The sequence below is a fragment of the Heterodontus francisci genome, chromosome 9 (assembly GCF_036365525.1).
Source record: "Heterodontus francisci isolate sHetFra1 chromosome 9, sHetFra1.hap1, whole genome shotgun sequence".
Classification (NCBI taxonomy): Eukaryota; Metazoa; Chordata; class Chondrichthyes; order Heterodontiformes; family Heterodontidae; genus Heterodontus; species Heterodontus francisci.
The window spans coordinates 94,755,766-94,771,853 of NC_090379.1; the positions used below are offsets into that span (position 1 = coordinate 94,755,766).

Below are 16,088 nucleotides of genomic sequence, written 5' to 3' on the forward strand. Positions count from 1 at the left end.
TCTTCAAGGGAATGTATATTCAGTGAGAATTATAAATTGTTTCTTTAAATGTTTGCCATTGCTTATCTACTGTCATATCTTTTAATCTAATTTCCCAATCTACCTCAGCAAACTCACCCCTCATCTTTCAATCATTGGCTTTGTTTACTTTGAAGACCCTAGTTTGGGACTTAACCACATCACTCCCAAACTTAATATGAAATTCTATCATATTATGATCTGTTTTCTCCAGAGGTTCCTTTACAATAAGATTATTAAGTCTATAAACTACTCCCTATTTCGTAGCTCCACCCATATTGATTCTACACCCTGTCACATCAACCTGCTTTGTTGAATGATAATTTTCTCTAATCCACTTACTGGAGATCTGAATTTTTTTTAAAAGAAATTTTAAAAAGAACAGACGAAAGATAATTTTGCTAGCAGCTTAAGATGGCCACCTAATTTGCAACACTGTATCCTACATTGCAAGGTCTGTAAGGAGGGAGACAAAATGTTTGCTCATCCCAGCAAGAATCAAGACCCAAGCAGTTTAAGGGAACTGCTTGTTCTTTATTTTTTAGCAAGAAGAAATACTGCTAACTACTATGCTTGAATTACTGAGTGACTGTCATGTGACAAGCCCCCCCCCCCCCCCCCCACCCATCTGTGGTTTTAAGCTTGTGTTTCTCTGCAGCAGCAAGGAGAAGCATCTGGACTCTGACACATGCAGACCCATGTGGGGGTCTCTCTCCCTCTCCATTGCAGCTTACAAGCTTCAAATCCTGCCTCTTGACCGACCACCTTTGTATACTCTGCCTACAATCAGAAATTCCTTTGGAGGAAAACATCCACATCACTGTCTCCAAGAGACCCACGGAATCAGTCATCTACCTCTTCAAACCAAAAGCCTCAGAAACACTGAATTCAGCTAGACACCAGCCAAATCACCAAACTCCGCAGACAGTATACCTTTTTTTCTAACTCAACCAATCTACCCTTCCCCACTCTGTAACCTATTTGCGTGTGTGTAAACCCCTAGTGTATCTACGTGAGTGAACGTTGGCGCATAGTTTATTATTTTAATTTGTTTGGTTTAAGTACAATAAAGTTAACCTCTTTCTTTGTTAAACTGAAGAAAATCTGTCCGATTGGTTCTTGTTATGATCATAGCAAGTAAATAATCAAGCATCTACTGCATTGGCCAGTACATCCAGTTTAAAAAAGAATTAAATCTGTTGTGGTCAAACAAAGAGAGGGAAAAGAGGGAAGTGATCGTAACAACCCTGATTTTCTGGGCTCAGATCCTTTCTCATTACTGCCTTTATGTCATCCTTTATTATCTGGGCTAGCCTAGCTCCTTTTCTATTTTGCCTATCTTTTCTAAAATTCAAGAACTCTGGAATATTTAGTTCCCAACCTTGGTTATCCTACATCCATTTCTCAGTAATGGCTATTAGATCAAACACATTTATCTCTATTTGGGCCTTTAATTCATTTATCTTGTTACAATTGTTTGTGCATTCAGTTATAGTGCTTCTAATTCTAACTTTTTACTACTTTTCCCTGATGTGGCCTTAGGCGCACCACCTGCACTTTATATTTTTATATGATATTTTGGGGTTCAGTTTAATGTTGCCTGTTGATCTTGTAAGCTTTCTTTGTGTCTTATAACTTTTCAATTCCCCTCATAATCCCCTCCATAATCTACCTGGTTATTAATTGAATCTTGCTTTGGATATTCGTCATAAATCTCCTTTTTCTGTTTTATTTTCACTTTTATTTCCTTTGTCATCCAGGGCACATTAGCTTTGGATGTTCTACCATTTCCTTTCAAAGGAATATGCTTAGTTTGTACGTGAAATATCTCTTCCCTGAATACCTTACATTGCTCTATTACTGCTCTACCCTGCAATCACCTTTTCTGATCTACTTGTGCTAGGTCGCTTCCTAAATCACTGAAATTAACTCTTCCCCGGTTGAGCATTTTACCTTCAATATTTGCTGGTCTCTTTCCACAATTACATTTAGCTGAATTATGTTATAGTCACTATTAGCTAGATGATTTTCCACTGTAACACTTGCCCTACTTCATTTCCATGAACTGGATCCAACAGTGCTTCAATCCTCGTTGGACTGCAGACATACTGATTGAGAAAGTCCTCCTATATACTTATCAGAAACTCCTCTCCTTCCCTACTCTAGCACCATGTTTTTCCAGTCTATATTAGGATAATTAAAGTTTCCGAATATTACTACTCTATTTTTGTTACATGCCTTTGAAATTTGCAGATAAATTTACTCATCTATTTCTTTCTCACTGTATGGAGGTGTAAAAGAACACCCAACAATGTGGCAGATAGATCCCCCTCTGTTCCTCAACTCAAGCCAACTAGATTCAGTCCTTGAACCATCAAATATATCCTTCCTATTTTAGAACTGTAATACCATTCTTTATCAATGCTGCACTCCCTCTTTTTCCTTCTCTATCATTCCTGAATATTTGGTAACCAGGATTATTAAGAACTCATTCCTGGCATTGTTTGAGCATTGTTAATGCAACCATGTCATAATTCCATGTAGCAATTTTTGTTTGCAGCTCTCCAAACTTACTGCTTACACTATGGACATTGGCATACAGCCAATTTAATACCTCGTTTGTCACTTTTTCTATTTTCCTCAATCTAGTCCATGCAATTTTTGGTGTATTTCTAATTTTACTGTTGTTTATATCTCTCTCTGTCCTCTGATCTCATTTCTGCTCCTCTTTGCTATTTGTGGCTCCCTTGCACCTGCCAAATTAGTTTGCTCCCTCCCTAACAGCACTAGTTAACCTCAGCGAGAACATCAGTCCCAGCTTTGTTCAGGTGCAACCCGTCCATCCTGTTCAGGTGCCTCCTCCTCCAGACCTGGTCCCAGTGCCCCAAGAATCTGAAACCTCCTCTCCTGCACTACTTTCCCAGCCGCACATTTACCTGCACTATCTTCATGTTTCTGTACTCACTAACATGTGTCACTAGGAGTAATCCTGAGATCGCTATTTTTGAGGTCCTGTTTTTTAATCTTTTTCCTACCTCCTGAAACTCTGTCTGAAGGACCTCAACATTTTTTCCACCTATGTCATTGCTTCCAATATGGATCATGACTTCTGGCTGTTCCCTGTCTCCTCGCAGAATATCCTGCAGCGGCTCAGTGACATCCTTTAACTTGGCACCGGGGATGCAACATACCATTCTGGAATCACATTTGCAGTTATAGAAGCACTTGTCTATGCCCCTAACTATCAAGACCTCTATGACAATTGCATTTCTACTCTCTTTTCCCCCTGTGTAATCAAATGGTGTGAGGGTCTTGATTGTCACTGCATTCCTCCAAGCAGTAGTCAACTTCCCCAATATTCAAAACTGAAAACAATTTAGCAAGTGCCTCTGTCTTGGGGAATTGCTGCAGTACCTGTGTCTTCCTCCTTACTTGTCCGGTGGTCACCCATTCCCTCATCTCCTGCATCTTCTGTAGCTGTGGGGTGAACTCATGCTGGAACATACCTTCGAGGAAATTCACAGACTCCTAGATGCACTGCATTAACACCAGTCACTCCTCAAGCTCCCAGAAATTCATTTAACTGGCTAACACAATGAATACCATTACTTCTATATATGAACTTCTCTTGGGATTTTCATTATTGTAGATGAGTTCTTACAGCTCCAAGGATGTATCAGAAGAAGGAGGCTCTGAAACATCAAAGCAGGAATGAAATATTTTTGAACAGGGTTTTGATTATCTATCAAGGTTTCCCATGCGTTCATGTTATTTGCTCAGAATATTTTCCAGCATAATTGTGTTAGCCCATCCAGCTCTTTGTAACTAGCAAGATTCCTGCTACTGAATTAATGGTGCAAGCTACTGATAGGTAGGAGGTAGAAACTATTTCTGACACAACCTCATTCCCATGTGATGAAATGAGTTGTGTTCATTCTTCGTGATGTGGATTCTAACAAAAGTACAATTATTGACTGTCAACAGTCCCATGTTCTGGTGAATCTGGATTCAAAACCAGAATTGCCCTGGATCCACTGCTGCTGAAATATGAAATGAGCCAGGCACTAGGGAAGGGCGGGGTGACATCTTCAGTAATATAAAACCTTCCCAAAAGTTCAAGGATTGTACAGAATGTGACACTTCATTAGGGCCCATGCTTCAAGCAACAATCTAATGCTTTACCTGTGTTGTATTGTTGGTGCTGTTAATGAAAATGTCATGTTGAAAGTCCAGTATGATTTTGCCCCCCAAGTTTGGCTACTTAAGGTAAGCTTTAAAGAGCCATAACTTTGCAAAGGATTATGTATTGAAATATTCTAGCAACAATATTAGTGTATTTCTGAGAATAATTGCAGGACAGCAATATGATGAGGCTATCAATATCTCAAACTTGAATATCTATAACAATCATGTAGATACCTAAACAAGATGATTTTAAATGGCTGGGACCCAGGTATCTATTGTTCTCTATTTAAAACATCATGATGGTTCTCTTCCATCTGAGAGGCTTCATTGGAGCCAGCAGCAACTCTTAGTCTTCACTGAAGAATTAGCATTTGTGACAAAGTTATAATAAGTTTATCGAAAAATAATTTGCAATTGATTACACAGAAATATGAATGCATCCCAATCCATCATTCGCATTGCTAATAAGGTTTTATTGTTTGTGTGATATGAAAGATTACAATAATGAACCATTGTAATGAACATAACAAATCTCTAATGGTTTCTAAACTGTTCATGATTATGAAAAGATGTGGGTGTTCAGTGCAATTATTAGACCAAACGTCTTGGTAAATTTTTAATTAAATAAAATATAGAATGATCGTAAATGAAAAGTAGTTCCGTAAGATCTTCGATATTATTAGCTTCCAGTGTGGAGTTTTGAGGAGGTGGAGGTAATTTGTTGTGTTGAATTTTCAAATGGAAAATTAGTTAGGAAAGCAAAGAACATTTGAATGGCAGCCTGTGGCGATGACTCAACAACATACAAATGAAATCCAATTGACTCTTGATTTCTAGTGGGCAAAATTGGGCTCAGTATCGCCTGTTTTCTGGGTGCTATGAGGCCCCTTAAGATTCATAAATGGTATCTGTGGTGCATGCACAAACTTCCATCGGGAAGTGCACTGGACACCGTATTGGTGAAGGGGTTAGCGCGCGTGCACCTAACGTCTACCGGCAGCATGCAAAGCAGGCGGATCACAATGTCAATTAGCATGCGACACTAATCAGACACCAGCTCTGCAGCCACCAGAACCATCTTCCACTTTATCTAGAGATCGAAAATGGACCGTGTCCACAGGGACACAATGGACAAACCTCTAGATAAAGGGGGAAAAATGTACCCAACATCGCCCTCATCCTGCTGGTCACCTTTGTGCATCAAGCTGTGCGTAGATCCTCGGTATGCAAACACCAAGTATCACTACATGCTGAGGTTCTATCTGTCCCAGTGTTGTGAAGGATAGGTCTGGCCACGTTGCCGCAGAACGCTCCTCTCAGTTGGACTGTGCTGCACCACTTGTCCCTTGTGGAAAAGTTTGTACAGAAAAATATCTTTCACCACAAGTCCATCAGGCAGTGGTCTGCAAGTAACGTCCTCGAGGCCATGTGGGAAAAGGAGATGGTGGATCCAGTTGGATGCTTCCCTGAGAAGACTGTCAAACTCATTTGGCAGAATGCCTCATTGCCAGAACTTTCAAACAAGCACCAAGACGTAGCTTGGCTGGTGGTGAGAAGGGCCCTCCTTGTCATATCCTTGCTGCATGCCCGGAATCTCTCCACCTCCGAACGCTGCCCTCGGGATGGCTGCAGTTGTGAAAGACTGTCGCCCACCTCCTTCTGGGATGTGCCTTCACAAAGCAGATGGAAAGGGATGCAGTGGTTTTTGTTAAGTTTCATCCTGAGCAGCTCCATAATGCAGGAATCTGTGCTCTATGGGCTCTTCCCAAGGACACATACCGAGATAATCATTAACTGCTGCTGGAGGACCACTGACTCATTGAAAGATGCTCTTTGGTCTGCCCAAAACTTGCTGGTCTTCTAGTGCAAAGAGCTGTCGATGACTGAGTGTTGTTGACTGGCACATTCCAAGGTCCAGGACTATGTGCTGAGGGATGCACTAAAGCTTGGGGTAGTTGCCGCAAAGGCTCAATGGGGAAAGGCCACTGTCTAAGGCCATAGTATACCAAGGGGCTGGAAACCGTGTAAAACCCCTTGGGCTGTATGCACCACAGAATGTTTGACACGGAATGTAAGTGTACATTGTAAATATAACCAGTATTGGCAAGGGTAGTGAGGCACCTCATGTATGGGTATTGTAAGAAACTGATCCGTATTGCACTCGACGTAATGTCCAATTTGAACTTTTACAAATTTTATGAATAAATTATATTTTTGGAGAAAAAATTAGATGCCACCACTGCCATCTTAGACCTCCATGCTCCGGCCTCTGCCCTCTCTTAACATCACAAGGCTGAACATGATGTTAAGCAGCATGAATGAGCCCTCTCCCCTTGCCCCCCCCCCCCCCCACCCCATCTCACCAGGGCTATTTGAATGGATCATCTACTACTTACAGGTTAGTTGCAGGTTTATTTCTTCTGGTTGCTGCTGCAATTCTATGTGTTTTGGGTACTGTCTATCACTGTCTAATGTTTCAAAAGTCCACAGGAAGTGGTGTGGCAGGTGCTGAATTACTTTTGTGCTGATTTCAAGGGCTGGATTTTATGCAGCCAGCAGGGGTGCCAACGCCGAGCACTAAAAGCGAGGGGAACCACGCCTCGGCTGTTCGGAGGACATGTCCCCTCCCCCAGCTGTATTTAATGGCGTGGATCCTGCCTCCAAGAGCTGTGGGCCAATCAGAGGGCAGGCAGCTCAGCAGTCCCAGCAGCACCATCAGGAACAGTGGCCACTGCTGGAACTGCAGCAGGCATTTGAAGAAGAACGACCATGGAGCCTGGACTGAAGGTAAGTGGGGGCAGGCTCGTCGGAACCACTCATCCAGGTCCCGGTGAGGGGTGGGGTGGTGGGTACTGAGGGCAGAGGGGTGGGGTGATGCCACAGGCATGGCCTTTGCTGCCAGAGTCTCTTCGTGGGCCACAGATTGCCCGTGGAGGAGAGCCCCTCCCCCTCACCAAGCCCACTCAGAGGTCGCCTTGAGTTACTGGGCGGGGCTCCCACCAGCCGCTGGTAAAATATCAGTGGTGGTGGGAAGAGACCCTTAAGTGGCCATTAATTGGCCACTTAAAGGTCTCGATTGGCTTACGGGTGGCAAGGCTGTCCTCGGTCTTCCATGCCCTGGACTAAATTTGAGGTGTTGGGAAGGCAGTGGGCACTGCGAGCCCAGCCTTTCAACGCAATTTTATGGGTCTCTCTGCCTCTGTTCCTGTCCCTAGGGAGCCCATAAAATTCAGCCCCAAATCTTTTGCACAAACCATTTGCTCTAATACATGAGTGCACAAGTAGGCTTTCCTCTTGGAATCGAGCAAGACTAGGGCCAGGATTTTTATTTAAATGCAAGGGCAGGAATGGAGGTGAGTGGATGTTTAAACCTGCCCCTCGGGCTACCATGCCCGTTTCCCAATGCAAAACTGAAAAGCTAAGTTTAAAAGGCTTGGCCGAGAGAGGGAAGAGGCACCCTGCCCAAAATGTATAAATGGCCAGTTAAGGTTGTTAACGTGCTCATTAAGGGCCAGTCTGACCGGGAGGGGGAGGCAGTGACACAGTGAAGAGTGAGTCAGGATGGTGGGATAAGGTGGGATGGCAAAAGGCACCATTAAAGAGGGAAGGCTCAGAGGAGGTCCTCATTCACAGGCAACCAGTTGTACAGCATCAGGAGAATTATCTGTAATATCTCTTCACTCTTGATAAGGGCTTTTTGGGGGCGGGGGGGGGGGGTGGTGGTGGGGGGTGATGTGGGGATGGATGGGTCTTTCTGCATACAGGCCTCATGGGATCATGAGAAGGGTGTTCAGGAAGACTCCACATTCCAATGGAAAGGAGGGAAGGACATAAGAGGAAATGAGATTTATCTACTTCGAGATAGGTTTGACTAGGGATGAGGCGCAGCATCTACAGGAGCAGAGTTGGACCCCTGGGCTACAGGGTTGAGGAATGAAGGGCAGGAAGCCAACAAAGGCGATACCCTCAGCAGAGGGTCTACCGCCAAAGGAGACGCTACCTGGACATGCCGGAGCGTCAGTGATACAGAAGGCTGCACCTGTCCAGGCAGATGGTTGCTGACCTGCCTGCCCTCATTGACGGTCATCCGAGAGTTCACAGCAACCATTGCCGTGGCCTTCCCATGGCTGTAAAAGTCACAGTAGCCTTGCACCTTTTTGCAACCTGGTCCTTCCAAGCAGCAGCAGCAGCCATTGGTGGCATCTCGCAGGCAGTAGCACATCATTGCATCATGGAGGTAACAGATGCTCTGTTCGAGAGGTCACAGAATTACATTGAATTGCAGGTGGATCGCAACACTCGAACTCAAAGGGCAGTGGGATTTGCCTCAGTGGCTAGACTCCCTCAGGTGCAGGGGATCATGTGTAAAACTGCCACAGAGGTTGAGAAATATTATAACCAATGCCATCTGTGCAAAAGGGTCATCATTGAGCAGGCCATCGACCTCCTGAAGATGAGGTTCAGGTGCCTTGACTGGTCAGGTTGCGCCCTCCAGTACATTCCCTCAAGAGTCTCGCGCATTGTGGTCGTCTGCTGTGCACTTCATAACATACCCCCCCAGAGAGAGGTGTGGACCTTGAAGAGTGAAAAGTACTGAAGCAGCACAAGTACTCGGAAGAGGAAGATGAGGAGGAAGACAAGGAGGAGGAGCCTGAAGGAGAACTGGAGAACAGTCCCCATACTTTGCAGGGATGTCACCGTGGTAGACTCAGGAGGTGGCGCACTCATCAGGATGGCAGGGACGCCAGGACCACTGTGATCCAGACATGTTTCACCTGAGCGAGCCCGTGGTGCTCGGCCTCGCCGTGGAGGTGCCGGGGTGGGGTGGGGGGGCACCTCCAAAAGCCGCTGCACTGACATCGCTGCAGGGGCAGCCTCTGTCACAGGGAGTAACTCTATTGATGCTTCCTCTGTCAGAGGAACCATGGAGGTGAATGATGATTCACTGTGAGGGGTGACTCCCTCAGCACTATCTCACATCTCCTCAGCTCTTTCATGGCACCCTTCATTGAAATAGGAAACCACCAGCTGGGACACAGCTGGCATCCACTCCTTGCTTCTTTGTGCCATTTGCACCACTGACCGGTCAATGCTACAAACTGCAGCATGCATTCTGTGCATATTAGTGCACTGTTCCTGCATCCATGCAGAGTGATGCTGCATATGGCTCTCCATGAGGTTGGCATTCTCATCCCATGACTCCGCAGTGCCTCAGGTAAATCCAACGTGTGGGCACACATATCACGCTTGTTCTCCAGGTAGAGCCGCTTGTTTCATGACTCCCGAGGCTCTGCATCTCTGTCCTGCTGAGCAGGGCTGTGCCTGTCCTCCATCCTCCGAGGAGGACGGTTCACAGCTGACTCTGCCTCCCCCGTATCCTCCTGCTCTGAAGTGATGTGCATTTCACCTCGTTTCTAATACCGTGCGAGGACCCACCGAGGTGTGTGTGTCTGTGCTGGTGGAGGATGTGCAAGAATGATATGACAGCGCAGGCTCTAAAGTGTCTTTCTCCTCTGACTCCTCCATAACATGCTGGTGGTCTCTTAGCTCCACTGCCCTCTGTAGCTCACTCTGTGGGAGATATCAGAGAAGGTGGTCATGAGAAATTGGCACTATCAACAGATGCTTCTGTTGTTTAAAATAATGCTTATGCATTGACAGCTTGTTGCATGGGAAGGATTGCATGCCCTAAACCTGGAAATGTTGAGTTCTTTTCACCCTGTCTATGTTGGACTCCCATTTCTCCATCTCCAATATCCGAGTGTTTTGCCACTCTGGTCAGATCAAAGGCCAGCTCCTCAAAATGTGTTAGATACGTGAACTGGGGGGGGGGGGGGGAGGCAACCCCACTGTCCAGACATGCCCTCACCCTCTCCCTGCTGTTCATCTCCCATTTGGCTGCAAATTGAAGAAAAATTCCTTTACGACTGCATCTCCCTCCCCACTTGCAACTTTTCATTTGCATAAAATGTTGCAGTCTGCATTGTAGCCTACTGTCCAGTAGCACTAGGGATTTGAACTATGTTTCTGGGTCATCAATGCTGCTGAGCACACATCTCTTCCATGGTCAAGAGAACTCTATGCGCCCTCAGGATGCCCCTCTCTTTTGCATTCTGGTGACAGCTGACCAGGAGCAATTCTCCTATCTGAACTTCAGTGAGGACCGTTGGTTGAGATGACAGTGCTTCACTAAGGAGGTTGTGGCTGAAACCTGCCTGCTGCAGCCATAACTCCAACCTCAGTTGGAGGGCAAGGACTGAATGGCAGCAGCTAGTAAGGTGACTGTGGCTAGGAACATTTATGTGTCTGGCTCCTTTCAGGCTGCTGCTGGAGATATTAGCAGCAACTTGCCATTTGTAATCCACTGTTGCATGGATTTCAGGCTTCCCTATGGTGCAGGGTGCCATTGACTGCATGCACATTGTTTTGCATGCGTCTCATGTCATCTCTGTCATGTACCTGAACCGGAAGAGATTCCACTCCCTAACATGCAGCTGCTGTGTGATCATAGGCAGCACATCACCCAGGTGTACATCCGGTATCCTAGCAGCAGTCATGGTGCCTTCATTCTGCACCAGTCCTCTGTGCCAGCTGCATTTCAACCACCATGGCAAACCAAAGGGTGGCTACTGGGCAACAAGGGCTGTGCACTGATGACATAGCTCATGACTCTGGTCAGCAGCCCAGGCACACATGTGCAGCAGGCAAACAATGAGAGCCAGGCTGCCACAAGACATCTGATAGAGCAGCAATTCCATTGGCTGGACTCTGGAGAAGTCTAGCAGTACTCAGCTGTGTGGGTCTTGTTGTAGGTATACTGCATACTCCACAGCCTTACATCATGAGAGAACAGCCCTTGCCACCACCTATCAAGCAAGAAGCTGAGGAGCAGAAGAGGAGGAGGAGGCAGCAGAGGAGGGGGAAGAGAAGGTTGCAACCTGGACAGCTCCGTTCTGGCTGAGCTGTACGTGAACAACTAATTCAAGAGCAATACCAGGGACCTCAACCCAATTCCCCATTCACCACCAGTCCCACATTTCCTTACCTTCCCTGTGCCAATGACTATCACATTGTCCTCTTGTCTACAATGTAAAAAGTAAAAGCCAACACAAAATACACAGTCCAATGCAAATTTATAAATTATGTCAATCCATATTGCATACAGAAGTCAAGTAATCACGCTTGTACATTACATTAGTGATGTTTTAATGTGCCTTTGCCTGTCCTAGTGCTCCTATGAGGTGCTACTCCACTGATTGCAGCATGGATGGTGGAAGGCTGTTGACTTTCATTGGAGGAGACTGCAGATGGCTTTGTAGGCTCTGGGCCTAGAAAGCCCGACTTCAGCTGCAGCACCTTGGCTTGAGTGACAGCAGTCTGGGCTAGCTGGCTGACAGGCAAGAGCAAAGACACCGGTGGAGTGGCAGGGGTGGGAACAGGAATGCTGTCACCTGAGGGGGGAACAGCAGATTTGTGCTCCATGGAGCCATTGCTGCTTTCCTGAGGTGGCGCCTCAGCAATCCTGTCATGTGTTGGAGGGCAGATTGCTGGACTGTTGGGATACCCTGGAAGTCTCTTTGAACAATGGTATCCAGAGTCATGATGGCAGCATTGTGAGCCTGCACCACAGCACTCAGACATTCAGTGGATGCTGCTTGTACCGTAATGGAAGTAGAAACATCAGGCATCAGATGCCGCATCATAGTATGGTCCCATGCTGGAAAGGATGGGCTCCAGGCAATGTGTGAAGCCCTATGCTGGGTTGGTGCTGGACTCCTCCATGCTCCTTGACATTGAGTGCAGGCTTTCTGGCAGGCTTCCCAATGCATCAAGTATTTGCTTGTGCACACCCATCAGCCTTCTTCTATAGTCTGGCCCTCAAAGTCCTCATGGGGGTCCTCTGCAGCAGAACTTGTGTGTGACCTCGCCCTCCAGAAAGATGGCACCTCCACTCTCCTTGACCCCTACCTTTATGCCCGGTGCTTTACCATGTGAAGATCGCAACTTGATGTTATCCTCTATATTATGCACAGTGTCAATATCTGAGCTGGTGGCTGTGCGTGTGAAATCAGAATATGTGTATGACCTCGTCCTCCAGCGAACTGGCATTTGCGTTATCCTTGACCCTGCCCTGGCTGTAGTGCACTTGTGCCCAGTGTCTCACCATGTGCTGATCCTGCCTCTATGTTATCCTCTAAATTTTGCACAGTGCCAGATCTGACTTGGTGGCTGCAAGTGTGAAATCGAGTGACGGTGTCTTCATTCTCATTGTCTTCCTGCTCTTCCTTCACTGCCTAGGGAAATTAAAAAGAGACAAGGATTGGGTTGAGGTGAGAGGAGAGGAGAAAATAAGAAGTGCATGCTTACACCAACTGCAGCATCTTAGTCAGAAGAGAGTTAGGGATGAGAGAAGTGGGATGCAAAAAGGAGTATTAGATGTGAGGATACCATTATCAACGATCACTTCAGCCCCGCTGCTGGCCACAACATCAGCAATGTCCCTCTCCTCAGTGGTAAGCACCGTCTCATCCATGGGGTCCAAAACATACAGGCATGACTGTCTTCCTCCAGTTAGTTCCTCTAGCTTCAGATTGTGCGCCACCTTCTTCTGTAAAAGGGAGTGAAGTGTGTCGTGCTATCTGCTTGGGTGATGGGACCATCAACAGTGTGAGGGTGTGGTGAAGCATATGAATTTTAGGTATATCCTGATTGTTGATAGGTGAGTGATGGGGGTTTGGTGAATTGAGCAATGGTTGAGGCTAGTGGTGCAGTTGAGAGCATAAGGCATTTGAAGATGCATTCACTGACTTTGACCACTCATGTGAGGTCATTGAACTTCTTGTGGCACTGCATCCAAGTCATTGAGGTTATACTCCTGGCATTGAATTCTGTAGTTATCTGTTCCCACTGCCTTCTCATCATGTGTCTGGAGGGCCTCCTGTCCCCCTGAACATACAGGACATCTCTCCTTTCCACCTTATTCAGGAAGGCCTCCAGTGGAGCGTTGGAAAACCTGGGGGTCTGCACTGTCCCATGATCACCCATTGTTCTGTCTTTCCCAGTTTAGATTCAGTTGCAGAATGACTCCCAGCACCTGCTCGAACCACAATGCATTACCCCTTTAAAAGGATGCAGGCTAGCTTGAAGAGGTGCAGGCTAGCTTTAAGTAGTGCTGGCCACTTACAATATTGAACCCCTTGCTGATGCTTACAGCCAATGGGAGCTATGCTGCACACAAAAATTATTAGCGGCAGCACATAGCATGGTTTAATCGTGCATTGTGATCCCCATGCCTGTTTTCAGGGAGTAACCAAGCTAAACCCTCCCCCTGCCATTGTTCTTGCATTGGTTAGAAGGATTCAGTAGGTGTTGGAGTCAGGGCTTGGCAGTGCATTCAACAGCTAGTAGCAAGTTTCTTCTCAACCTTTTGGTTTATGCAGCTGACTATTCACATCTACCTTCTTATTAAACTATCCACAGAGCCACATATAATCCTTAAGTGGGAGGGGCTATGAAAATATTTTCTCGGTCATGGTTTGAAGGGGTGAGATGGGATTTCAAGTGCATCATAGGATTTAATGTGGTTTAGAAGGTGTTGCAGTCCTGGATGAGACTGAATTCAGTTCTATTTCTGACATTTTCGGAGTACAGAAATGATAATATGTTCTTAAACTAGTAATTGGATACCAAAGAATTTCACAGGGAAACTTTGGAAAGGTAGAATTCACATACTCATGAGATGAGTACTGTGATTGCGCATTGCACTGTTGAACTACAAGAAAGCCCCCAGCGAGTTAACATCCGTAGCACTTAAAGCAGCCAGAAGCGTTGCACAAAGAACAGCCAGGCGCTGCGCAAATGACTACTGGCAACACCTATGCAGTCATATTCAGCTGGCCTCCGACACCGGAAAAATCAGAGGAATGTATGATGGCATGAAGAGAGCTTTTGGGCCAACCATCAAGATGCTCGCCCCCCTCAAATCTAAATCAGGGGACACAATCACTGACCAACGCAAGCAAATCGACCGCTGGGTGGAACACTACCTAGAACTGTACTCCAGGGGAAATGTTGTCACTGAGACCGCCCTCAATGCAGCCCAGTCTCTGCCAGTCATGGATAAGCTGGACGTAGAGCCAACAAAATCGGAACTCAGTGATGCCATTGATTCTCTAGCCAGCGGAAAAGCCCCTGGGAAGGACAGCATTACCCCTGAAATAATCAAGAGTGCGAAGCCTGCTATACTTTCAGCACTCTACCAACTGCTTTGCCTGTGCTGAGCAGTACCACAGGACATGCGCGATGCCAATATCATCACCCTCAATAAGAACAAGGGTGACCGCGGTGACTGCAACAACTACCGTGGAATCTCCCTGTTCAGCATAGTGGGGAAAGTCTTCGCTCGAGTCGCTTTAAACAGGCTCCAGAAGCTGGCTGAGCGTGTCTACCCTGAGGCACAGTGTGGCTTTCGAGCAGAGAGATCCACCATTGACATGCTATTCTCCCTTCGCCAGCTGCAGGAGAAATGCCGTGAACAACAGATGCCCCTCTACGTTGCTTTCATTGATCTCACCAAAGCCTTTGACCTGGTCAGCAGACATGGTCTCTTCAGAGTACTAGAAAAGATCGGATTCCACCAAAGCTGCTAAGTATCATCACCTCATTCCATGACAATATGAAAGGTACAATTCAGCATAGTGGTGCCTCATCAGACCCCTTTCCTATCCTGAGTGGCGTGAAACAGGGCTGTGTTCTCGCACCTACACTGTTTGGGATCTTCGTCTCCCTGCTGCTCTCACGTGTGTTCAAGTCTTCAGAAGAAGGAATTTTCCTCCAGACAAGATCAGATGGCAGGTTGTTCAACCTTGCCCGTCTAAGAGCGAAGACCAAAGTACGGAAAGTCCTCATCAGGGAACTCCTCTTTGCTGACAATGCTGCATTAACATCTCACACTGAAGAGTGTCTGCAGAGACTCACCGACAGGAATGTGGCTGCCTGCAACGAATTTAGCCTAACCATCAGCCTCAAGAAAATGAACATCAAGGGACAGGACGTCAGAAATGCTCCATCCATCAATATCGATGACCACGCTCTGGAAGTGGTTCAAGAGTTCACCTACTTAGTCTCAACTACCACCAGTCACCTGTCTCTCGATGCAGAAATCAACAACCGCATGGGAAAGGCTTCCACTGCTATGTCCAGACTGGTTAAGAGAGTGTGGGAAAATGGCACACTGACACGGAACACAAAAGTCCGAGTGTATCAAGCCTGTGTCCTCAGTATCTTGCTGTATGGCAGCAAGGCCTGGACAACGTATGTCAGCCAAGAGCGATGTCTCAATTCATTCCATCTTCGCTGCCTCCGGAGAATCCTTGGCATCAGGTGGCAGGACCGTATCTACAACACAGAAATCCTCGAGACGGCCAACATCCCCAGCCTATACACCCTACTGAGCCAGCGGCGCTTGAGATGGCTTGGCCATGTGAGCCGCATGGAAGATGGCAGGATCCCCAAGGACACATTGTACAGCGAGCTCGTCACTGGTATCAGACCCACCGGCTGTCGATGGCTCTGCTTTAAAGACGTCTGCAAATGTGACATGAAGTTCTGTGACATTAATCACAAGTTGTGGGAGTCAGTTGCCAGTGATCGCCAGAGTTGGCGGGCAGCCATAAAGGCGGGGCTAAAGTGTGGCGAGTCGAAGAGACTTAGCAGTTGGCAGGAAAAAAGACAGAAGCGCAAGGGGAGAGCCAACTGTGTAACAGCCCCAACAACCAACTTTATCTGCAGCGCCTGTGGAAGAGTCTGTCACTCTAGAATTGGCCTTTATAGCCACTCCAGGCATTGCTTCACAAACCACTGACCACCTCCAGGCGCTTACCCAT

The 16,088-nt window shown here is 46.6% G+C and overlaps 1 protein-coding gene across 19 annotated transcripts in view; it reads left to right on the forward strand.

Annotated features, from left to right (window-relative positions):
- Positions 1-16,088, forward strand: part of slc8a3 (solute carrier family 8 member 3) — a 923,598-nt gene that overhangs the window by 846,841 nt on the left and 60,669 nt on the right. For 2 of the 19 annotated variants that reach the window (XM_068039530.1, XM_068039531.1), the window contains exon 4: positions 15,175-15,190. The exons of 12 other annotated variants lie outside the window; for them this stretch is intronic. In XM_068039530.1, coding sequence (XP_067895631.1) covers positions 15,175-15,190 — 16 coding nt within the window. Of the gene's footprint in view, positions 1-1,021; positions 1,035-5,560; positions 5,590-9,750; positions 9,796-11,089; positions 11,134-12,620; positions 12,642-15,174; positions 15,191-16,088 lie in introns of those variants that run through there. 5 more of the 19 variants (XM_068039534.1, XM_068039538.1, XM_068039527.1 and 2 more) reach the window with 4 other exon arrangements.